The sequence below is a fragment of the Neocloeon triangulifer genome, unplaced genomic scaffold, assembly GCF_031216515.1.
Source record: "Neocloeon triangulifer isolate White Clay Creek 2 clone unplaced genomic scaffold, ASM3121651v1 ptg000014l, whole genome shotgun sequence".
In the NCBI taxonomy this organism is placed as follows: domain Eukaryota; kingdom Metazoa; phylum Arthropoda; class Insecta; order Ephemeroptera; family Baetidae; genus Neocloeon; species Neocloeon triangulifer.
In genome coordinates, this window is record NW_026775556.1 from 4,386,758 (window position 1) to 4,412,168 (window position 25,411).

The following is a 25,411-nucleotide window of genomic DNA, read 5'->3' on the forward strand; positions in this document are numbered from 1 at the left end:
TTCTTTGGGAACCGGTCGTTAATTATTAATTGGCTGGCGCGCGGGACCTGAAATTATTTTGACATTTGCAGCGCCGAGAATAATTATTTGTGAGCTGCTCTTTATTGTGCGCGGCCTCGAACGCGTAGAAGAATGTCAAGCACGCCGGCGGCACCACTCTGTGCAGTGCACCTCTCAATTTGTGCACCTCCCCAACAATTTCATAAACACACATATACCTGCAACACACAGGCTTTGAGTGCCACCGACCGACCACTGTTATTATACACAAGAAAGAACACTTTTACTCATAGAGCTCGCCCAAGAGCGAGCAAGCGAGCGAAATGTTGTTTTAAATGTGAAGGCTGCGACTGCGTGCTCCAATAATTCATGGCAAAAACGGGAAATTAATTACTCTTGTGGTTGCAAATTTTTCCTGCTGCAAAAAGCACACATGGAAAGAATTTGAACGCTAATGAAAAGTGGCTTAAAAATTCAGTATTTTATCTTGAGGCTAATATATGAAATTAAAGCATAATTATTAATTTATTTTTTTATTATTTCAATATTAAATAATGAGTCAAAATGAGATCATTACAGTTTCTTAGAAAAATTTGATGAAAACTACTGGATATGCTCTGGATTTGTCTGAACTGGCTATAGTACTAGAAAATCCTCTCTATCTATTTTTTTTTTTTTTTTTTTTTTGCAAAAACAAAATTATTTGATTTTTTTTAACTCCCCTTGTATAAAATATAATATAATTACGGCGTCTCACGTTTATTCGATATCATTTTTTTTTTGTATCAAATAATTAATAAATCCCTAGATTACAGATTTTAATTAAGTTCTTAGGCATTTTTTTCTGCGTTTTCAATAATTTTTAAGTCTCACATTTAGTCATATTTCGCTGATTCTCCTAATAATTACTAATATAATTACATTTCAATACCATTTTACGTTGTTCTATATATCAATTTAAAAATGCTGGTTAAATCTTCAATAAAAAACCTGCAATTTTTTTTACATTTACAAAAACCAGCAAAAATTTAATTTCGTAGCTTTGAACCAGCACGGTTTTTTGCACTTCAGTTTCATTTTTTTTTTCAGTTGATGGTTTGGTCATTTCTGGAAATCAAGTCAAGAAAGTTGATCAATCAAGATTATTTCAGCTTCATCATATAAATTTTAACCCGCCTTAAGGTGTTAATTCCACAATAAATGACAGAAGTTTCCCTTCAAAGGTAACCTCTGCTGTTTAAATAAATAATTTAAATTTTCTCTTCCTTATTGTTAGTTGTTTTCTGCGGTGCCCGTTCAGCAAGAGGAAAAACCGCATCGCACAAATGAGTTGTTGCAAAAAGAGGAAAGACAAACTAATCCGTCTGCAGCAGAGAGAGAGAGAGCGAGAAACCGCGCACTCTTTGAACTTTTCTCGCGCAAAATATCGAAGAAGCGTCGAGAAAGAGGAAACCTGTACACGTAAATAAATAAAAACAAAGAAAAGAGATAAATATATGCGTATACAATATATATGCATATATATGCGATTAGGCAAAGGACGAGCTAGATAAACACACACTACTACTAGGCGCAGGGGTGTACGCGGTGGGCACGTTTCTGTGCGATTAGGCGGTTTGCATGTCGGTCGGCTTCCAGCCAGTTAGTTGCCTACGTAGGTAGGTGCAGTTGTGTCTTTCTCTGTGTGCTGCTATTTGTGTGCCGCCTAACGAGATCAAAAAACCCCTCAAGTGAAGGGCGCAGTGCAGAAGGCGGGCCGCGAGAGGGCGCCGCGTTCGCCGCCGCGTCGCTAGGCCGCAGCCGCGGCTCCACTCCGAGCTCCGACGGCAGAAAGAACTGCAGACTCGGCCGCAGCAGCAGCTAAGGCCATCGCCATGTCCACCCTGATCGTCACCCAGGCGCCCTTCCTCGCACCCCTCGACACCCACAAACAAAATTCCCAGGTAAGAACAAAAACTATCTGCATTTTTATTTTTTAACGAAAATCCAAATTTCTTTTATCAAATTTTGAAAATGGAAACTGCTCTTAAAAGTGATTTCAATCTCAAGATTCGGAGGCTGCGGTTTCCTTTCCCTCTTGATAATTTATCGGAGACCGCAAATTTTTCAGATAAAAATTTCATTTCACTTTTGGTGAACCCATTTTTCACCTCACCGAAATTCCTTCAGCGGTTAATTAAAAGTTTAATTAAGTTATCTCGCTGTGGTTTTTTTTTCTTTAATTATACTCTCTCGTTGCGCGTGATGACCATTAAGGCATAAAATTAATCTTTGCACTCCATTAAGCAATTCGGCGAACAGCAAATTTGCATCAACGCTGTGTTGGCTTCCCTTAGCCTCAATCAAAATATATTATATGCAATTTCAAATGCGAAATGACTTCCGCTCGAAAATTGGTAAAAACGTAAAATGGTGTGCAAAATAATTTTGCAAGCACATTATACCGCGGCATTGAAGGATTTTATTTTCGAAAAGCGAAAGTGTTTTTCTCGAAGAAGAGGCAGGCGCGCCTGTCAAAACATTTATGGCCGCCTCTTTTTAATTAAACACGTTTGCCCTTGTCTAGCCGCAAATTTCGTCAGGCAAATTTTTCATTGAGTTTGATAATGCGGTTTGCACCGACCTGGAATTCGGTTTTGCTGTGGCCTCTGCAGTCATTAGCGATTGTCAAAGTGCTCGTCATAAAAAAGTGGGCGGCAGGCAAGCAGCGTGAAATTAGGAAATGGCGAAGTTTCCCAGAATATACCGAATAAAATAGTCCAACCTTTGAGCTAAGCTTCTATCAAAACAAAATTAAAAAAAACGCACACACCTTCCCAGCAGGAAACAAAAATTAATCTGAATTCCTTGAAAATAATCAAAATTGTATGTAAATAATCATTAGTTAATTTGTTATTTAATAAAGTTAATTAATCAATTTAATATTTCAAATTTTTAGTTATCAGTTTGAGTTTGGTGTTTTTGTAAAGATTTTTTGGGCGCACGTTTCACTGCCGTCTCTCAGCCGGCGACAATAGTATTGAACCGAAATTAGCAGTGGTGTGTGTGTATTGTGAAGCTTGCGCGGTTGGCCAATTGGCAGCCGAAACACGACTAAAAATACGAAAGCGCCGCAGAATAAAATTCAGATCGGTCTGCTCTGGCCGCCGGCAAAAGCGATAACCCCGAGGAGGGTCACAGGTCGCCCACCCGGGCAATTCGGCGGCGCAAATACACGATTTTTTTCCTCGAGGGTAGTTATTTTGACACAGGCCCTTCATCTCTGCGCTGGGTTGACACACAAATAAATCCAAATAAACAAGACAGCCCGCCCTCATTTCTGAATAATGAAGACAGAAATAACTCTCTATAAAGAAGGATCTTTGATTCAATGAGCTTAAGTTCGTTGACTTTTGATTGCAATTTTGTTTCTATGTTAACAGCATGCAAAATTTAATCCGTTTTATTTTTAAAGAAATCACGCGCAAAATTGCACAGCACGTGATGCAAGCGATTTGCGTCACCCTAGTGTAGAATAATGTATTCAGCTGGCAGCAAAGCGCGAACCTTAATTATATACTGGCGCATGTGCCACCTCGGCGTGCAAATTCAATTTAGCACTTTTATGAATAAATATATCTTTATAACCACAAAATGAGTCAGCCGATTTTTCCGTTTTGTTTTTTAAGTCAAACGACTTTTCGGTTCACAGCGAAAGTTGCTTGATTATAAGAAAGAGATTAATTATTGTTATCAGAGGGAGTAGATTTTCGTGGGTGTGTAGGAAAAAAACACTCACCTTGAAGTCGCGATAGCCAACTAATCTGACATTGTATGTCTGCGACACCATCATAACCACTTTCAATCTAAATAATAATTAAAACTCTCGTACCACGCCAAAGATAAATTTGATTGCTCTTTGCAATTCCCGAATACGCGGACGTGTCTAGCTTGAAAACAAAACTTTGTATTTTGTCACATTTCGAGTAAAATGTGCTGGTGGCTGTTGGCATCAATCTTGTGCAACTAGAGCTGCGTGACGTTGTTCAAACAAATATCTGCTCGCGTGGCTCTTTGCCGTCGATTTATTTCAACTTTATCAGAGCCGTTCGTAATTTTTAACAATTGCATTTTCACCGCGCTCGCGGGCAAAGCTCAACGTCTATTATAATTATCAGTTATTCTGCAGAATTCTAACTTTATTTTTAGTCTGTTTGTTCAGAAAAGTGCAGAAATGGTGCTTTGTTGACTCTGATCATGACTTAATTGTGAAATGAGTTAGAATTAAACTACTGTTTTCATATAGCAGCCTTTTGAAATCAGAAATTAGTTCAGATTTGCACAAATAATGAAATTTTATAATAAATATATGGAATGTTTCTAAATCATAAAATTAATATTAAAATTGTAACGATTTGTTATTAATTGCTATAAGCTTCTTTTAAAAATTATCAGATTATGGTGTTAGAACTGAAATCATTTGTTTAGTTCTCATTAATATTAATTAGAAAGTGGGGCCTTTGAGATTTCTTTCAATTGAAACTAAAAATCTTTTGATTAAAAACTATATTAATTTCTAATGAAAATTTCAGCACAAGATAATAGGGAAATTGCGTGTGGAATCACTTTAATTCACTGCGCATTGTTCAAAGCAAAGCAATTAGCTCTGATGACGACCGGTTTTCATCTTGACGCGATCAATTACCAATTATATTCTGTTAATGAACCACCCGCGCGCCGTTGACAAGGCACATCACCCTTCTACATTATATACACGCACTCGAGAATCGTACACATAAATAAGACCGCAGTGTTTTATGTGTCGCACTTTTATCTCCTGTCAACCTTCCTTAGATAAAAAAATCGCATGTGATTTATGAAGTTTTGGCAGGAAAAATATGCAGGAAAATGCAAAAAATGTATTCAAAAGAATTAGTATAAAAATTCTGGGTTAAATCTTAAAAAATAACTTGACCTACAAAAATTTGGTTGAAACGAAATTTTTCAGAAAATTGTCAAAATCGTAATTCGCAATTTGCATTTTCTAGTATTAATCAACCATTTATTTAACAATTAAATTTCCCGGGAAAATGGAGTGAGGAACAGTGAGGAAGATAATTTTTGTGCAAAATAAAAAAAATTTCTATAAATTGTTAGAATTTTAATGACGATTTTTAATAAAATTGTGTAATTTTCTGAAATTCCTTTTTTGTTGTAATGAAAAATAGTTGGAAATGTAAAATGGAAATGACCGCAAATGAAGTCTGTACAGAATGCAGAAAATCATTCAATTTTTTTCATTTTTTGCATCACATTTTATTTTTTTAATGGCACACGCCGGTCGAGCATTGATGTGGAAAAACCTGAAAACTCGCAACGATAAAATTACAAACATGCACAACGTCTGAATCCGAACATAGAAAGCAAACACACACGTTAGAACGCGCCTATGAGGCTTCTTAAAAATGTGGAGCTGCTGGTGCTGCTGCGTGTCCTTGATTTTTTGCGATCTCTCGCTCGTTGGGGCTTATGTGTTTATTACTATGTACTACTCGCGGCGGCGGCGGCGTCGGCCAGTTATACATTGGGCAAAAAACGACGCACTTTGCTCGCAGCGTGTGATGCCCAGAAATAAAATGAAAAGTGGATAAATGAGTGGGTTACTTATTCATTTGGGCGCTAGCTTGGCTTTCGGCACCGCAGAGCAATCGATCGTACTTTGCTTTGCTTTGCGGCGGAATTTCGCCAGCAGACGCCAAACTCGCTGACAAACGTTTCTTTTGCCGACCTGGCGCTTTCAATTTGGAAGAAGTAAAACACATACCTGAGCGAGAGTGAGTTTCGTTAGTTGGCGAATTTGATAAGCGCTGTTTGTTTCGACGCGCCATTATAATATTTTGTCTTTTCTTGAAATCTCAGAAGTTGCAATTCGGACAAACTTGATTCCACGTTTAGAAAATTTACAAATATAATTATGAGTGATGGTGTCTTTGCATAGGACATTTTGTTCTAAAATAATACAAAACATTAAAAATTATTCATAAAGATTTTAATTTTTTGTTTGACCCATCTTTATGATCCTCTCATTAAATTTTTTTCACTAAATTTAAACTTTTTTACACGTTTGAAACCAATCTTTTTTATAAAAATAAATCACCTATTTGATCTTTGAGCAACTAATTGATTTTAAAATTGAAAAGTGAACTTCCACTTAGTTTCTTAGTGCCCTTGGAGTGTGAGCGTCATTTGCATAAGGCAAGGCGCGGGGTCAGTCAGTGGAACAGCCACTACAAATCGTACTCCGTATAAATTATAATTATTAATTTATGTCGGCTCAACAAAGAGGCACATAAGTCGACAGAGAAAGAGATAATCGTATATTCACCACAAGCTGTGCAAGCAGCAGATAAAGTGTAATAAAAAGCCATTCGCTGATTGGCCAATCGCGTATGAAAAACGAGTGATCGCGGCGCGCAGAATTGGAAGAGGAAAGAAAGTGGAAATAATTATGTAACGGTGTGATTATTGAATCATCGCTTGCGATTTCACTGCGATGCTGTTGCCATCAACACTGTGACTTAAAAATTTGCAAAATTGCGTCACACTTAATAAAAAAATTATAAATTAAAAAAAATTAATTTGATAATTATTAGTTTTATCTCCAAATCATGACAAAATAAGGAAAATCACAGGTTTTTGTCCTCGGTGGGAATGTCTCTAGAAAAAAGTACCACAAACAACAAAATTTTGCTAAAACAGCGCAACACACAAATTAAAAAAATTCGTTTTTTTCTTCTTTTTCACAACTGGGAGGTGGTCTCGTTGAGTGCCGTCAAGACCATGTCCCAATTCTGTCTGACCTCGCTGGACTCCAGATTGACCTTTGAGTTGCTTGACCCCAATGGAGGGGCCCTTTCCAGGGCGCATCCAACCCCGTCCGTCTTTCGGCCAAGGAATTTAAGCACACGGGTCAGTTCACCTTCTGGGTCGGCGACCAGTTCAGATTCAAAAACAACCACTCTTGGGCCCTTTAAAAAAAATTAAATTATTTTTCGGTGAAATTTTAATTAAAAAACATACTTTGAAGTTGAGGACCCAAGTCATGAAAAGTCGATTCCACTCGTCGACTTGTTCTGGTTTGGGCGGGTCCAAAACTAAAACGGTTTTGCCAAACCTGTTGAAGTACTTGGCCTGTGCGGTGGCCGCCACTTTTTCACCAGTGGCGTGCTGCAAGGCTTGTTGCAGCCACGGCTCGGCTAAGGGACTGACAACCACCGAAGGCTGCTGGGCCTCAGAGTCCTTCAGGCCCAAGCACCATTTCTTGGTTTGGGCGTGCACATCCTGAAATTTTTCACAATTTAACTATTGGACTTCGCTCACTTTCTTGCATCGCAATTTATGTAAGAAAGATATGAACGGTGGCCTTCAAATTATCAAAGCAGTTGATAAAATAATGAGCAATTGAGCTGCCAACCGCGCGACCGAACAGTCAAAAGTTCAGTCGCAGTTATGAAAAGATGAGATAAATTTCTGCCCTCGCTGAACAAAAATGACAAATATCGAATCAAAAATATTCTAGAAATAAAATGCTTTGGCCACTTTTTTCCACAAACTCTCATCTGCTTTGTGGCGGAAATGCGCCATTTTTTAGCTATTCAGGCTATGTCAGCAATTTTGACGAACCCTTTCCTCTCTGGAGACCAATTTGGCCTCGGTGATGGCAGGCGGCCGTCTGGGGTCGTAGGCGGCCACAATCAGCGCCATCACGTAGCTCAGGCCAAGGTAGAGGCCACAGATCCACAAAAAGGTCACTGCCTGGTGCATGTTGGTAATTTTGAAAAAGTGCCACTCGGGCACCAACACTGCAGGTATAGCAACGAGGGGAAGTGCGCGCGGACCCTGATTGCCTCCTCCCACCGGAAAAGATACCGAATTTCCACGCTGCGGCCACCAGAGGGAAAATACAAAATTTTAAATTTAAACACGGCCGCACGTCATTCACGTCATTCCGAAAATCATAATTATTGGCTGGAAATTACAGGCCTTCATCAAGAGCGCGTCGAAAATTTTGAAACTCTTTGATTTACGAGTGGTTGGTGAAACAGCAATCTTTTGTAGTCCATTTCGCGTTATGCTGTTCTCATTTTTAACCAAAACATTAAAAATGATAAATGGTTGGAAAATCGTCATCGTTTTATAAAAATAAAATTTTGAAATGGGATGTAGCAAAAATCGTGTGCGTATTTAAAAAAAAATATTCTATACAGAGAGGCCGAATTTTCTATTAAAAATTCATGTTTCCCATTTTAGGTTAATTAAAAACGATTTTTAAGTGTTATCCTTTCAATTAAAAAGTAATTTAATTTCAATAAATATTAAAAGCTATAAAATGTTCAAATAATTTTTCCACGAATTCCCTCCTTTTTCTTAATTCCAGCAAAAATAGTAGTGAATCATTTTATTATAATTTTTTTATTTTTCGCACTTGTATTTATGTAAAAATAAAAAACTATTTCAAAGTCAAACAAGAACTTCACGAAGGAAATAAGTAATACAATTATTTTCAATCTAACTTTATTTCCATTATTCCAAAGCAATTCAAGATTAATCTGCAAAGTACTTTTGCTTTGAGTTGTTATTTCGAAACATCCCAAAGAGAATCAATAATTCTGCGTCCCACAAGAGCAACAAGTGTTGCTGGCAGAAAGTGCACTTTTCTGCTGCACTTTTGAGCCCGGCGAGACGTCTGGGCCTGCACCATGACAAATCGACTCTCGTTATTTATTTACTGACGTAATGAACGATTTGGCTCGGCTTCATACAGATCAGCTTCACCGCAAACATTAAATAATATTAAAAAGTTAAAATCCTTGCGGCGTCGGGTACCTTTTCCGGCGGAGCATGAATTCGCGCGCCATATTTATTTTCCGGCCGCAACCTCGCGCGTATATCGTTCATGAAAATCTGAATTACTATGTACGCGGTGACATTTGCGAATTTCAATGTCACCGCGTTGATGGATGGTAGGTCGCTCGGCCACCGGAGAGAGAGAGAGAAAGAGGAACTCCTTTGATAAGGCCGCAAATCGTGTCCGGTGCCACGAAAGGGTGAAGTTTCCACCTCTGTTTATTTCGGAGAAGGTCACTGTGCTAATGTGTTGTGCCCTGGTGGCCGCTTTCTCGAATTTTCTGCGACGAGCTCCGGATTTATCGATCGGCCACTGGGTGAATGAATCGCTCTGCTATCTCTCCGTACGCCCACGCGGCGCCTCCGACCGACGCTCCGTGAGGCGCCACGACGCAGTTTTTCACCCCCGCGCTCTCTCTTGCTACCCCCGAATTACATCGGCCACCACTTTCGACGCAGTTTCCCATTTGGCCCAAAATGATGCTTTCAGCCATTCATGTACGTGGCACCCTCCTATAGTGCTGCTATAAAAGTTTCTACCTCACTTTAAATCCACACTAGAGAAAATTGAAAACTTTTGTAACCTGAGATTGAAGAAATACGATAAGAAAATTTAATAATTACGTTTTCAAATAGATGTAACATCTGGCTATTTTTTTAACATAACAAAGCGAAGACAATTTTGGACCTAAAACTGAAATTACTGTTGAATTTGAATTTCAGGAACTTTCATGCCATATACATATTTGTCCATGAATGATTTATTTTCTCAAAAAATCTCAATTTGATTTATAAATAAATATAATTATTGCAAAAATAGAATGATTAAAAAATAATAATAATTTAATTTGTGGAAGATAAAAAAATACTGCTTTTCGATAAAGTTTTGTAGTTGATTTCTGTAATTTTATATTTTGGCCAATATAGGTTTTTATTAAATCTTTTCGTTTGAAATTTCAATAAAGCAGTAAAAGATTGAACCTAGTTTTATTTATTAAAAATTTGAAAACTTTTCTAATTTTTGTCAAAAGTCAAAATGGTTTTTTTGGAACAGTTTTGGTGGCTCTTTTCTAGAAGGTTCCTCTTGCTTTTTCCGCGAAAAGCGGCGATCAATAAGAGCTCACCTTGCGAAAGCCGTTGCTGATGGTAGACGTTCCTCAGCCAGAAAATCAGCGGCATAAATCAGAGGAGTGGAAGTTTCCCGGAAAAAGCAGCGCCCAAATCGAAGCAAGCAAACCTGGTAAACAAACAAGCAGGCTTAATTAAGCCCGTGTCGAGATAAAGAGCGGCGGGACGAAAATAGAGCGAAACACAAAACCCGCTGCTGCTTATTCCAGCGCCTCACGCACAAATAGAAAAACCACTTGTTTGATTTTGACGCCAATTTTATATAATTCACTCAACCATTATTTTTTTGTGCATTTTCTATAGTAAATACTTTGAATTTGGGTAAATTCGGGGTCCCTCGGAGGCCGGGGGTTGGTGTTGTTGGCCGGGCTGAATGGGGTGGAAAGGTCAAAGGGTGCGTGGGCGGATCCAGGCACTCGGCCGCCCACGCAGTCCGCGGCGTTGACGTCAGAGCCGCAGCGTCAGCGGCTGCTGCCTTTCACTGCGCCGGCACTTCAGTCAGTCCCTGTCCGTTGCAGCGAACGGTCGATTGCGCACGCCACTTCGTCCTGACATCAGGTCTGCCCTGACCTTCCTTCAACTCGAGAGCCGGACACACACACGGCCCCGCGCTGGATAAACTCAAGACTAAACCAGTGAGTTCGCCGCACACCCCTGCCAACGCAATTCTCCCTAAAATCTTTTCTCAGATACACTTTTTTCATCTTTATTGATTTTCTGCTTCTTGAAACAATTCGTTTTTATTAGATTTTTTCATACGAAAAGGATAATTTTATTTATCTCCTAGACTAGATTCGGTTTGTAAGGAGAAAGAAAAACGAAACATAATTCGATTTATGTGCGCGGCCACGCTCCAGCGGGATGAGTTTGTTGATGCTGTAATACGAAAGCTCGAGAGTGGGCTCTAGAACATGCGCACAACTCGAATGTTGGTTGACGCCGCGGAGAAAGAGAGGAGCTTTTGTTTTCTGAGAGCAGAGGATTTTTAATCAACAAACTGAAACTCTTCCTGGTAAATTAATTCAAAAGGCGCGGTTAAACTTCGCGGCTAATTAGCATCGCCCAAACGCCCTTTTACTTACAAGCGTGGTGCGTCAAAGTGGAAAATATATTTCATTGTTTTCAAAGCACAAAGTCATCGTTTCAAACCGGGCACAAATACTCAATTTTGTATTAATTTATAATAATAAATAAAATATTGGCAGTTATTGATCGATTATTTTAAATTCCATCGCAAATTTTTTACATTTCCAACAAAAATATTTTCGTGGCTTTCGAGGTAAATATTTGGCTCTCTCCGAATTCGTGATGAAAATAGCATTGGGGTTTCATTCTGCCAGGGAATTCCTATTCTGCGTCTATAAATAGAATTTCATGCCGCAGAGGTCGAGGTTTTGGATTTTAATCAGCCTTTGCTTTGCCACGCCGCGCGCTCGCAGCCGAAATCAATCCAGCCGACGAAGGGCGAAGCAATTTGCTGACACTGGAGAGCTGCGTCGCAAATTTCGACCGAGTTCAGCGGCCAGCAAAAATGCAATTCATTGTTGAACGTTTGCAAACAATGCACACAATAGTGGCCAATTTTCCGCCGCGAACGGCGACAGGAAAATATGGAAAAATGCCGGAAAGAGAACAAGTGACTTTTATGCGAAATGACGTCCGACGAATTTTTTTGCGTTTTCCTCAATTCGTTTTGGCCTCGCCAATTTCTTATTCTAATCTGCATTTTTTAATTGAGAAGCATGAACTTTTTCCGCGGAAAGGCCTCGGTGGATCAAAGGAGTCGGCCTAATTAGCAATTTCATTAACATGACAAGTTCGCGAGGGACGAGTGACGCGTCTCGTTCACTTGGTTAGCACTATCATTGCAAAGAGCACAACTTTCTGACTGTGAATTTTATCTTCCCAGCGATTAGTGTTGTACGCGCTTGCTTTTCAGCTCTCGCACGATATCGTTTTGCTGAAGTTAAAAAATGGGGACTCTGTCTGTAAAACTTTTGCACGTGTTATTGAGGAAAAGTTTCTATCTTATTTTTCCTTTTGGTATGTGCAAGTTTTTACATTATTCTGTTTCTTGTTTTTAACGCTATATGAAATTACAATTAATTTTCAAATTAGAAAGTCAAGCAAATTATTAAATAGATTTTCCAATTCTGTGCAAGTTCATTGAAAATTTTAAATTGTATTCTTCTCGCAATTTTTTTTTCAATAAAAGATAATTATATGTATTTGAAAGAAGTTAAAAGTCCAGCCAATTAGGCCGGTGCTTATGGGGCTGGCGAGCAAGACAAAGCCAAGCACGTTACTCGAGTGCTAAAAATATTTCTTACGTGTGAATTTATACAAACATTTTCCATTAATTTACAGTATTTTTTTTATAAATTCTTTATAAAATCTCTATGAATTTAAATCGATCTAATGTTAAATTATGAAATTTCAAATTATCATCCTTCAATTTAAAGCTCATTGGATGAAGATCTAAATTTTCTTTTTATTTTTTGCAATTTAAAATTTTTTTGTATTTTACTGCGAAGAATAAATTGTGACACCTTTTTGCGCAAAATTGTTTGGTTTTGGCACCTCTTGCCAACCGTTCTGCGCCGCCCTTGCTTATTCTCTCCATTTGTTGATGCACGAGCAACTGCGTCTCGCTCAAAAGGCGCATTCTTCGGCGCCGATTTCAACCCTTTCATTAGGGGTAAGTCTGTCTATGCTATGTTCAAAATATTCCTTGTTAATTTCCCTTCAAAATGATGTAGCAATGTTTCTCATGATTTTATCTGTGTAATATTAAATTAGAAAAAGTCCAACATTTTAAAAGAATTTCTAAAGAATTTCATAATAAAATTTTGCATAAATACTGATTGTAATCCGTTTCTACAGTTAAAATATAAGAAGAAAAACTGACTTCTGCTATTTCACTATTGCAAAAAACCCCTTAAAATAATAATATTCTGCCATTCAAAAGCCTAAAACGTGCCTAAATGAAAGCAATTTTGCATTACAATCGCAATTCTTCCGCCGCAATTCAATAATATTTTTATTTCTGACGGAGCAGAATTGCGGAACCAACTGATAAAGTGTGCCTAGTATTTAATTGGCATGCTGCATCCAACCAATTTTCAGTTTCATTCAACCATTCGTTTGAAGAAGTTCGCTCGTGTCCCGTGACTGTGCACTTGCGAAAATGTGTGCAGCTTCATAACAATAATCGCTGCTAAGAAGGAGTTAACAAGAGAGAGTGAGTTGAACCGGTCTGACCAAAATAACGCCGTACCATTTGTGTAATGCAATCGCGCGTGTGTTGCCAAATTAACCGAGTGACGCAACAAGGTCATTGCCATGAAGCGAATAGAAACATTCTTTTCTTCTCGCCAAGACTCAACGATCTCGTTGTTTAAGAATAAGATTTGAGATACACTTGCTGTTTATATTGGTGCGTACCCAGATACAGGGCGACGACTTCGTTTTCGTCACTTTTTTATTATTGAATCGAGATTTCTTTCCACAAAGATTTTCGTTATCTGCGCAAATCGTGTCGGCGTTTATTGCTGTTTGTTGCTAACGCGTGATTTTTACTCATATTTTACGGCCGGGCGCGATCGCGTGAAGTGGAATTGCGTTATTTCATGGCTGTTTAAACAAGTTATTGGGCAAAAGACTTAACTTATGGTGATTATCACACTAAATAGGCAGAATTAGGTGATTAGCCTCTGCGCTTCTAAATCGCGTCACTATTCCTACTTACAAAATAAAAAAATAGATTGAACAACGCATAATTTTAATACGCATTATAAAATTTTGAAACTTTTTAATTGTTACGTTTCAAGACTGAAATTGAATTATAAAAACTTATGATGCGTTTCAACCCAGTTGCAAAATGAGTTCAAAGATAACGAGTACAAAAGTTGTAAACTTTATTCTCGGAAAATATTTTTACTTCTAAATTGAAGATACTGGGCGACCTACATTATTACCGGGAAAGGAAAAAAACACGATATTTATTATTTAAGAGTACTAGGTATATTAAACACGATAAAGAAATTGTGGTTTTAAAATAAAAAAGAGTTTGAAGCCTATTCCATTATTAGGGCGAGCGAGATGTGTTTATTTATAAACAACAATTTTGATTTAAATTTCCAATAGTCTTCCAACAATCGCAATCTGTGTCTGTTGATGTGAGGACTTGATTTGACTTTATGTCAATATTGAATCCTCAAACTTCTTTTTAGTATTTCAAATATCTTTACAAATAATATTTTGTTTGAATTTGAGAATAATTAATCGCCGGTTAGAAAATCCTTTTTGACAGTTAAATCAAGTCTTTTTTAACTGTCATAAAGGATTTTCTAACTCTTTACCACAAAAGTGGTTGAAAAGATTGCCTTTCATCTTCCAATAATTGCAAAAAAATGGCCAAATTGTTTTTAGGAATTGATTCAACTATGCCAATAAGAAATCCTCACAATTTTATGATTGTTGTTGATATTTCCCGTTTTAAAATATTTCTTATTGTTGTAACTCAAGAATTTTATTTGCACTCAAATATTCAAATTATAAAATTCTTGTGGCTGCCGCTCCTCCTCAGAAGCACTAAAGTTAGTTGTTTTTCTCGACACTGAACTAACTTTGGGCACTTTTGGTCTTTGTCTGTTTCAGAGCAGCGGCGAAGCGACGATGAGCTACGAATCGAGCGACTCCGGTTGCTCGTCTTCGTCGTCGCTGACGTCCGAGGACCCGCCGTGCGCTACGTTGGTCGACGAGGATGACAAGCAGCAGCGCCTGGCGGTGCTCAGCTTCGAACAGGTGCGTCGTCTGGACGCCGTCATGCAGCAGGTGGTGCAGGTGCACGGCCGCGGAAACTTCCCCACGCTTGAGGTGCGTCTGCGCGACCTCGTCAGCGTCGTCCGTGCCAAACTCGAGTCGGACGACGTTCGCGTCAGGGACATCCGCCTCAACGGCGGCGCAGCTTCCCATGTGCTCGCGCACGACGCGCAGACCTACAACGACCTCGACCTCATCTTTGCCGTTGACTTGCCCAGCGCCAGACAATTTGAAAAGGTAGGAATTTATTCAAAATTTTAATTCGACAAAATGTAATTTATCGAGGCAAATCTAATGATACCTTGGAAAGGTACAATTTTGCTGCAAATTTCAATAAAGGTTTTCCACCTTTAATTTAATTTTCACCTGAAATACCCTTTCATGCGTTTCATTAAACTTGTGAAGTCAAGTGCATTTTCATATTGTGATTAATGTGCCATTTTTACAATGTTAAAGCGTTTCAAATTCTGGCGATGGCGTTTCATTCCTTTTGTGTTGATTTCAGGTGAAGCAGGCCGTGCTTGCGTCGCTGTTGGAACTTCTGCCCGACGGTGTTAGCCGCAAGCGTATCTCCACCTGCTCCCTGAAGGAGGCCTACGTTGGCAAAATGGTCAAGGTCAACGAGGCAGGAGACCGCTGGTCCCTGATCTCCCTCGGCCACGGCAGCAACGTCGAGCTCAAATTTGTAGACTCGATGCGCCGCCAGTTTGAGTTCTCCGTCGACTCGTTCCAGGTTTGTAAAAATTTATTCTTAAATATCAATAAGCGAGAGTTTTCTTTCTTCTATTTGGAATAATCGCGCGTTCACAGTGCATGGCAATAATCTCGACCTTCGCGTCACAAAAAGCGAGCGTCCCACTTTCTATGCGGCCACACATTTTATTGTATATATGTTCTGCGATAGTATGCGAGTGAATTCCGAAGTTTTTGTTTGCGGCGTTTTGTAGGCAATTACATAACGTGGATTAATTTACGAGTGTGTATAGAATGTTCCAGAATGTTTTCGTACCACTTGTTAAATTGATGATATCGGTTTGTTATCTTTGGCCAAATTGACGGCTGCGAGCAAATCTTTTGATCGTTTGCGTAATTTGATTGTCGCGAATACGTCTTGTGAAATATAACTTATTAATGAGGGTGTTACAAAAAACATCGTTGGAATTAATCACGTGAGTTAATTATCAGATTATTTGAAAAGAGAGACAAGCGTTAAGTATTATTTGTTACGTACACTTGAAAAGTCGTTTGGATTTATCAACTTTAATTTCATCCGATTTCATCTAAATAAATTTTTGTAAGGTTTCATATCGTCATTTTTTTTAATTACTTTAGATGCTCTTTTGGAGTTTGCATTGAAGATGGAGAATTATAGATATTAGATAAAATTTAAATTAATTTATTTTTGAACTAATAGCCACAAATTTGAAATATTTTCATTGGGTTCGCGATTAAAGGTCCACTCCAGACATTATTTTTACTGTGATTTGAATTTAAAATTCGGCTTTTCCTCGATGGGTTTTTGTGTTTTTTTATTGTCTAAGGAAAAAACCCACAAAAACCCATCGAGGAAAAGCCAAATTTTAAATTGAATCAACCCTCGATCGTGAACTCCAAGTACAATTATTTAATTTATTAGTTGCAAATTAAGATAATTGGTGTACCACAAGGCAATCTCAGCCTATAAAAAGGTACATCATTCAAATATTCAAAACATAATATATATTATGTGAAAATCAAATAACATTTCATTATCGCCGCAAACAGTTCTATCAAGAAATTCGCTAAACTTTGAAAGAAAAGTTTAAAAATTATCCATCAACAGCATTTGAACCTTTTCACAGAGTACATATCTGGTGCAATTAAAAATTAGAAATTCTAGATCAATCTAAACGTTGAAATCCTCACTTCCATTTCATTGCTCACAGGGGTGCGCATTTTAACTTTCACTGGAGTTCTCATTGATCTCTTAATGCCGAGTATCCGTATTTTTCTGAACCAATAACAGGAGTGACATGAGTATTGTAGCCGTATATTACGAAAGGTCGTGTTTCGCTCTTGTCAAATGACGCGTATATGAGTAGCGCAGATTCTTCTTGGTCGTAAATCGCATATATCAAATTAAGAGCTTAGAAACCTTTAAAATCACGAGTTTTAACGCAGCGATTGGTGTTGTTCGCAGGTGGTGCTGGACTCCCTGCTGCTGTTCTACAAGTGCAGCGACCTGGCGATGTCGGACAACTTCTACCCGACGGTGGTGGGTGAATCTGTGTACGGCGACATTCAGGAGGCGCTGCACCATCTGCACAAGCAGTTGATCGCGACGCGGCAACCGGAGGAGATCCGCGGCGGCGGTCTGCTCAAGTACTGCCACCTGCTGACCAGAGGCTACCGGCCCGAGCGGCCGCAGCAGATCAAGACCCTGGAGCGGTACATGTGTTCGCGCTTCTTCATCGACTTCTCCGACGTGATGAGCCAACGCGTCAAACTGGAGGCCTACCTGAACAACCACGTGGCGAGCGCTGCCGACCAGTACGCGTACCTGTTGCTGCTGCACTCGGTCGTCGACGAGTCCACCGTCTGCCTGATGGGCCATGAGCGGCGCCAGACGCTGGCCCTGATCGAGGAGCTGGCGTGCCACGTGCTGGCCGCCCACACCGCCCCCCCTCCTCCCCTCATCTACTACCAGCCGTGGCACGCGTCCTGAGTGCGGATCCGCATCCTCAGCTGAACTCGCCGCGTCGGCGCCGCCACAGAACAACCGCTGCTGCAGGATGATTCATGATTGCTGCTGCTGACACCGCGCGCGCGCGAGACACAGATATATGGAGGACAAATTAATGCACCGATTTAATCTATTAATATAACTTTTTCCAAAATCGAAAGATATGAAAATACATTCCCCCGAAAAGGCTGTGACCGGCACAAGGACTGCATTTACAGCACAACACCGATCTCCGCTGGCTCCTCCGCAAGTACAACGCAGCGACCGCCGCCCGCTGTCTCTCCGCTCGCTCGCTCGCCCCCGATCGTCGTGCGCGTTCGTCCGTCTACTCTGTCAGTGTGTGCGTCAGTGTCTATATCGTAGGTTTAATAAACACACGAGCCCCCCATTCCCCTCATCCTGGAGATCTTTGACCCGTCCTCGCGAAAAGTGGCACACGCGGTTTTAAATGATCCAAAATAATCACCAATTTTAGTTGGAAGGAAAGCCAAAATAAGACCCTCGAATCGTCCTGAATATCTAGGAGGACGTGCCAAAGAATTGCAAAGAGATTTTTTTGGCACTTCAACCCTAAACACCAGGACGATTCAGGCCTTTGTTTTTTACTGTATATTGTAAGCAGAACTCTTGTGGGTGAAAATTTTACCCTTTCAAAAGTTGCAGCCGTTCGAACAGCTTTTGGATTTAACGTGAGAATTCTGCGTGTGGCGCATTTCGTGACGGCGCATCTCCCTCCAAGGTCTCCAATCTTTGCGCGTCTCTCTCTTTAGAGATTCTCCCACTTTTGTAAATATAATACGTGCATCTCTCTCTTTTCAATTTTGACCGCGAACGTTTTCGAAGCAAAAGAAAAACGACGTGTACCTTTACCCTCCACCAACAAACACACACACGTGCATATACCATTTAAACAAACAAACATTTAACCATATTTAATTGCTAATGATGCTGCTGCTGTCTCTGTGTCATCAAATATCAATAAAAATTCAACATATTAAATTAAATATAAAAAAATCTCCCTTTCATTCATCAAAAACCAACATTTTAGCAGTAGGAATTGTTAAAAGTGGATGTGAAAAACCTAGAAGATTATTATCAAACTACAATACATCGCATATACCTAGAAATATTTTACCGCTTCAGTAATGTAGAAGCATATCAAAAAGTATAACATTAATATAGTAAGATTTTTATCAATCAGTTACTTAACATGGAAAAATGACTAATGCATAACCTTACATTTTGCATCCACTTCAATACATGATTCATTTTGCAAGTGAAACATAAAAGGTTACAAAAAATGTTAATACAATCAACTTTCATTGACCTAAGCAAGCTATCCAAGTAAAAGTTTTAGACGTACCCTCATTAAATGGCTTTTATCGATCGCGTCATGATCGGAATAGTTTTTGCTCAAGTTAGTTGTACACTCTTGTAAGTTAATGCTATAAATCAGGCGCAGTTGCATCGCGCCGCATTTTCTTTCTCACCCAATCAAGCATGCATTCCATAAGTGCAGATTGCGTTAGGCGCAGTCCCTTCATTGATGGTGGGCCCATTGAGCCTTTCTGTGATGCAAAGGTGCTCTCCCGATGGTGTGAAGCAACAAGGAAATGCACCGCGCGGCTCTGACCGCGCGTGACAATTAATTAGCCGCGCTTAATATCGCCGCACAACACGAAAAGGAAAGTAGGAAACAGCGTCTTTCTTTCTTTCTATTCTGTTCCACTCTAACGTAACCTGCCATTTGTGTACTTTATTTCTTTCAATCGCGGTTGCAAATTTATAGTTGGCAGTGCAAATCGATTTCAAAATTGGCACAAGAGATGATACCGTCGTCGTCTTGCGGCGCCGGTTTCGCTGATCAGCACTTAACTCTGCCGGCTGTGCGATAATGATTTGCGCAAACAACGCGCTAATCCGCGCTCGCCGCGATCCGAATGCAAATCAGCGCGTGCATGTGTGTAAACTGACGATGTGCTTCCAGGAACGTTCGTTGACACACACTCTGAATGGGAGCATTACGGTTGTGACGCGCGCTAAAATATTTTGTTTGCGTCCTTTTCTAACAGACGTGCTCTCATTTTTTCGAATTTAATGGCTGCTGATAATAACAAATTTCCTTTTTATCTGCTTATTTTTATAAAAAAAGAATACGTGGAATAAATAATAATCTTTAGAATTATTTACATTATACTACACAAATAACAACATTTGAAACTTCTGGAACAACTCCATATTTTACTTGTAAATCCTGAACACTTTATAAAGGGAAAACCACTTCTATCAGTTTTTTGGCTGTCACATTAGTGCATTACTTGAGAGGTCCGGCTTTACGTTTATCCAAGTTAGTAATCTTTAATTTTTAAAGTAATAAAAGAGATTCTTATTTTCTGTTGCTAGAACTTTTAATTTAATTCCACAAGGTAATTAAAATTTTAAAATATTCAAAAAGGTGCACAAAAATAAATTTTTTGTTGTAATTAGAAAGTTTTTTTTCATGAAAAGTTAACAGTTTGGTTCTAAACTATTGGATCATATCAGAATAGCTTGAAGGCATGTTTTTGCTCATTCAGCTGACTATGAGAAGAGATAATAAATGAATTTTTAAATGATCAAAGCCACTTAATGCAAAACGCGTGACTTCTTGACTCAACTGATTTTAGGTCGAATTTCCAATTAAAAGTCAATGATATTCCAAAAATTTGAATAATATCGAGCCGTGCGTTTGAAATGCGGCTCATTTGTAATTGACAAATTAATTCGTTCGCCGAAAGTCCCTCTCCCTTTCAGCCGAGGTAAAATGTCAGTCTCATTACTATTTTTCGCCTTTCTTTTCACGACTTTTTGTAATTGCGTATTGACCGACTCGCGCAAAATTCAAAGAGTCGCTGCGTTTAATTTGAAGAGTCTTTCACTACGTTGGCCGCCCAACCGGATTCCATCTCGAAGAGGGTGCAAGCCTTGGCGGCGGCGAGCAATCCTACGCGACCTTGGACCACGCCCTGGCCACAGGTCGCCTTTCGCAATTGCGCAGCACTTTTTTCTCCGCCGAATTTTTTACACCTGATAATTCTCGTGAAGTTTTTCTACAAGGCATACGGGGTGGAAATTTTAATATAATATTTTGCATGATTTACTTTTATATTCGAAAACGAGATTTCGTGCTCAAGAGTTGGAGAGAGTGAATGGGAGTTATTTGGGCCGTTAGCAACCACCACCGGCGGCGGCTCCGTTATGGCCTTCACGGAGCCAGTTTTACTCTCGCTCTCTTTTCGCCCCACCTTATTGCAGCCGATCTCTTACTATTGTGCCGTGCGTTGTTATTATTATATAAGAAACAGGCTCGCAATTTAACACGACACGCATAAATTAACAACAACACACACACACTGGTCCAATAAAATGTCGAGGCTGCGTGCGCCGGCGAGGGATCCGGGATAGGGCAACCGCAAAGCTGCGACCTCCTGCGCCTTCCCTCGGGCTCTCATAATCCTTTTATTATTTTTCTACTTACAATCCAATCTACATGAAAAGTGCTATTCTCAGCTGAATTATTGTTTCTTTCTCTCTCTATAATACACACATTTCCGTTCGAGGCGCAGAAATCGCTGACCGGTCACGTTTTGCAATTCGAATCGATCAGCTCGTTGATAATGTTGCTGATCGAGGCAGAGTGTCACAACATACATAGCCGGTGTCCACACCCTATGCGATTGTTTTTCTCTTTAATACATCAATTTTAAATGCACAATATCATAAAAGCAGCTCTCGGTGATTTGAACGCCCGCAACGGCCTTCTCAAGGCTGCATTCCGATCACCCTTCACCGAGCGCTCTGCAGCCGCGCGCACTCCACAATATACTCTCACTGCAAATAAATTACATCACAATGTGTATAACGTGCACCTGCACTCGCGCCGCCGAAACGAGCATCCGTTATTTTATTCGCTTTCGAACACAACAAAAAACACTTCCACCGTTCAGCGAAAAAAAATGTACACGCACAGGGCTATAAAACAATCTGCGCGAGAGATGCAGCGGCAATTACGGGCAATATTAAGTCGATGGCGGCCTTCGAAATAATTGGATTCATTACTAGCACGGCGAAGTTTCCAACTATGCTAAAGGTCGCTCTCGTTCGCTCGAAAAGGCGAAATAATCAACATCGCACAAGGGAACAATATCAATTTTCAGCCTTTTATAATACTCAAGTGCAAGATCCAAAGTAGAATTGTAACCTCTGATATGTATAGTGGCGTTTGTTTAAATTGCGCGCTCAGGGAGATTTTAGCCTCCACGGTTTTATTTTCTTGTTAAAATGAGCTAAAAAAAAATAAGAGGCTAAATTACTTTTGAATTTTTTGCACGTTGATCATAATTAGACCCATGCGTTTATGCTTAAATTTGTGCTGTCTTTAAATGCGTCTGTTAAATAAAATAAAAAATAAAATAAAATAAAGAATCGGCTCCAAATTGAAAAAAAAATTGAAAATGGAAGGAGAGGAATAAAAGAAGCAATTTAATATAAAAAACAAAACTGCACCTATATAGAAAAGTTACAGCTATACAAAATGAACTCAAATCAATATTTTAAGCAATCTAAAACTGTTTGCCTCTTTTATCATTCAATTTGATTGAAATTTTTAAGCATCCTTTTAATCTAAATTTTCTTACACTCAACTCGACTCGATAATCACTAATTCCTTACTTAAAATACCCTTCTATACTCCATCTATTCACAGTAGAAATTTCGAGAAATTTCGAGAGCGGGCGTGTATAATCAAAAGTTTTGTTTTTATTCGCAGCAACCCGACGCCTAGGCCCCTCTCCTGCTCTCACTCTCGCCATCGCACGAATTCGCTTGGTTTTTTCTATCCTCCAATGTAGAAGAAATTTTAAAAGGCCTCGGCAACAGCGCGATCTGCAGCCAGGTGAGGTCCAACGCCGGCTGGGTTGACCGCAGCAGCTAGACAACAACAGATAACGCCTTCGGCTCTCTTTGTGCGTGATTTGCAAACGACTTTTGTTGTAAAAATAAGCAAATTATTTTTGGTTTCCAATATCTTGGTGCTATATTTTCGAGTCCTTAGCGAGAGGAAAACAAATAAACAATTTGTGTTGAAACAAATAAAGGCCGCGCCGATTTAAACGAGAGTTTGAGAATTAATTTAGTTTCGTCACGGACACCTTGTCCGTTGCATAAACAAGTTACACAAATCGCTCGCTCGATCTTCTGCCAACTCTGAGTTGCGACGGCAGCTCGTCTAGAAATGAAAGTGACAATAGAGGTGCATGCTTGAGCGGGCAAAAGGAGGAAAATCCCTCCATCTCGTCGCATCCTTGGACACCGGAGTTATTTCAAGTATGAATCGCCTCTCGCAATTAGAGTGGTACATAAATTATAAATTTTATATTTCAACTCCCAAATAACCAGTCGGTTTTTTGTTTTAATTATTTTCTTATTTGGTCCCAAGTCAACCTTGGCGCGTTAGATTTTGGGCGGATTTTTTGTTCCTCACAGCCTGTCCAGTTCGTCCAGAATACGGTCGGCGTCGTCAGCAGGGTTGCGTTTGTACTCGACGGCAGCCTCGATCGCGTCTTGGAACAGCTGCGAAACAATCAAAAGCGGATATATTAATTTTTCGAAAGGAGGCGGCACCAAAGCTCGCACAAAAGGAGAGGCGTACAAAGAAAAAAAAGCAGGCGGAATTCCGCATTATTAAATGTCAAAATGAGCTCCAGACGAGTCACACCTTTAAAGGAGGTACCGCCAAAAATCTATTTTTGCTTCCAAAAATCAATTTTATTGGAGATCGCGAGACAATTTTTGTATCAAAATTATTTTTAACGTATAGAAAGAAAATAAGTTTTGTCTGGAAAGTTTTAGCCTACTGAATATGTTGTTGATCTCATGCGAGAAATTTTTGTTTAGATTAAACATTTTATTTATTTATTTATTTTTATTTATTTTTTAACAATTTTTAACTAAATTTTCTTAATGTTCAATAACTACAAAACGTTCCACCTAGAAAGTTCAGGTTGTATTTGTTTGTTTTTATAAATACGGCATTTATTTATGTTTGAACATTAATCTTGCACTGATCAGATGAATGACTGGTTGGAACCAGTTTCGGAATGAGCTGGCGATCCATCAAATACAAAATGCACTCCTTGCTCACAAAGAAGACGTTGATCCCTAGAGCGAGATTTATTTATTTGGTACCTTGACAACGTTGGTGCCGTCCGAAGCGGACACGAAGTAGAGCGGCAGTGCGTGGCGCTGCGGGAAGGCGAACGAGCGCCTCGTCACCTCCGGATCGGCGTCGATTTTGTTGGCGCCGACCAGTACAGGGATATGCGGCCGGTACTTGCGGAGCTCCTGCAACCACCGCGCCAGGTTCTTGTACGTTACCTAGAACAGGAGCACGTTCAGTTTTATCTAATGTGATGTTATAGTTTTGACAAAAAAAAAATAAATAAATAAAAAAAAAACAAGAACATTTGTTGAAAATTATTAATTTATTTTTAATTCAAAACGAAATCTATTAAATTGCTTTTCAAAGGAAATTATTTTGTAATTAAATTAAAATTCTGATCCTTTTTATTTTTTTGAAGCTTTAATTTTTGTCTTTTGCGTATCAACATAAAAAGTAAATTCAAATGTCAAAAGTCAAAAGCTTATCATCAGTGAACAGAATCATTTCCTGAATTGCAGCGAGCGCACACGGCGTATCAAATCGATAACAGCCGCTTTCATTATATACTTCCGTCTCTATTTTCTCTTGTTGTAGTTTTCCAAAATTCAAGCATTTGGTCGCGTGCATATTGATTTGATTAGAATACAAAAGACGAAAGTAACTGTATTCGCGCGGCGCGGCGCTCTTTGAAATTCAAATCGCTCCGCGAGCTGGTTAAAATAATAAAGAGGCTTAATCCTGGGGCAGCCTGTGTGTATAATTACGCAATTACCAGCGAGTGAGTGAGCGAATCACGTGATCGGCGGCGGCAGGTTGTAAATAGTGCACGCTGTCAGACGCAAGCTAAGCGAAAGCGAATTGGTAGCAACAAAGAGAGTAAAAAATGAGAGATCGCAGCCATTGGAAGTGCGAGTAGGCAACACGCTTCACAACCGAATCCAGCGGGTTGCATACGACGAGTGTGGCAGGGGAGAGGGAAAATATGTCATTATTCGGAATTCTTTTAAAGATGATTTTCGTCAATAAGTTAATTAGAGATTGAACCAGAAATTTTGAATTTAAATTAGTTATTCATTTAATGACATAAAATTCTTCCATCTAAAATTAATAAGTAGATAAAAATCTACTATATTACCAAAAAAAATTAAATTTTTAGTTATCTAATTGATTAGTTTTATTTTTTATTTAAAGATTCTTCCATTCTTCATCAAAATTTAATAACAATACCAAAATTGGTTAAAAATATAAAAGTATTATAATATGTGTCTTAGAAAATAATTTTTATGTAAATGAAACGTTTATTCACCTTTCTGGTGGCGTCAAAGAGGAGGACGCAAGCGTGGGCGGCGTGAAAGTAGGACGGGTGCAGATTGTTGAACTGCTCCTGTCCCGCCGTGTCCCAGAAGTCAACGCGCACCTGCGTGCCGCGCACCACTGTGCGGTGCGTGTAGAGTGTGAGCGCATAGGTGGACAGTTGCCGCGGCTGAAACGCGTCCAGCAGGAAGCGCTCGACGCACTTCGATTTGCCGACCGCGCTGTCCCCGAGGCAGATGACCTTGACTGCCAGCTCAGCCTCCTCCTCAGACCCCAGGTACGCCAAGTTGGCCTCCTCGGCGCTCAGGCTGTCCATCGTGAAAAATATAGAGACTGTT

General features: G+C 39.5%; 3 protein-coding genes across 5 annotated transcripts; 1 reads left to right on the top strand and 2 right to left on the bottom strand.

Moving 5' to 3' along the window:
• The first annotated feature begins 1,782 nt into the window (after window positions 1-1,782).
• On the top strand, window positions 1,783-18,564 carry LOC132200665 (terminal nucleotidyltransferase 5B). Of its 3 annotated transcripts, none has more exons than XM_059626307.1 (4): window positions 1,783-1,943; window positions 14,674-15,075; window positions 15,344-15,571; window positions 17,018-18,564. In XM_059626307.1, exons 1-4 carry the CDS (start codon window positions 1,875-1,877, stop codon window positions 17,540-17,542), a joined length of 1,224 nt encoding a protein of 407 aa, XP_059482290.1. In that variant the 5' UTR covers window positions 1,783-1,874; the 3' UTR covers window positions 17,543-18,564. The 3 variants fall into 3 exon arrangements, with proteins under 3 accessions (XP_059482290.1, XP_059482291.1, XP_059482293.1); XM_059626308.1 differs by lacking the exon at window positions 1,783-1,943 and adding an exon at window positions 10,498-10,649; XM_059626310.1 differs by lacking the exon at window positions 1,783-1,943 and adding an exon at window positions 13,133-13,255.
• LOC132200667 (uncharacterized) lies at window positions 5,246-7,862 on the bottom strand. Its single transcript, XM_059626315.1, has 3 exons — window positions 7,663-7,862; window positions 7,060-7,320; window positions 5,246-7,007 (listed from the first exon to the last, which is right to left on the bottom strand). The coding sequence occupies exons 1-3, from the start codon at window positions 7,801-7,803 to the stop codon at window positions 6,780-6,782; spliced, it is 630 nt and encodes a 209-aa protein (XP_059482298.1). The 5' UTR covers window positions 7,804-7,862; the 3' UTR covers window positions 5,246-6,779.
• A 4,061-nt stretch (window positions 18,565-22,625) lies between the features above and the next one.
• On the bottom strand, window positions 22,626-25,407 carry LOC132200466 (rab-like protein 2A). The gene is made up of 3 exons (XM_059625944.1): window positions 25,066-25,407; window positions 23,786-23,974; window positions 22,626-23,170 (listed from the first exon to the last, which is right to left on the bottom strand). The coding sequence occupies exons 1-3, from the start codon at window positions 25,387-25,389 to the stop codon at window positions 23,078-23,080; spliced, it is 606 nt and encodes a 201-aa protein (XP_059481927.1). The 5' UTR covers window positions 25,390-25,407; the 3' UTR covers window positions 22,626-23,077.
• Between the last annotated feature and the right edge of the window lie 4 nt (window positions 25,408-25,411).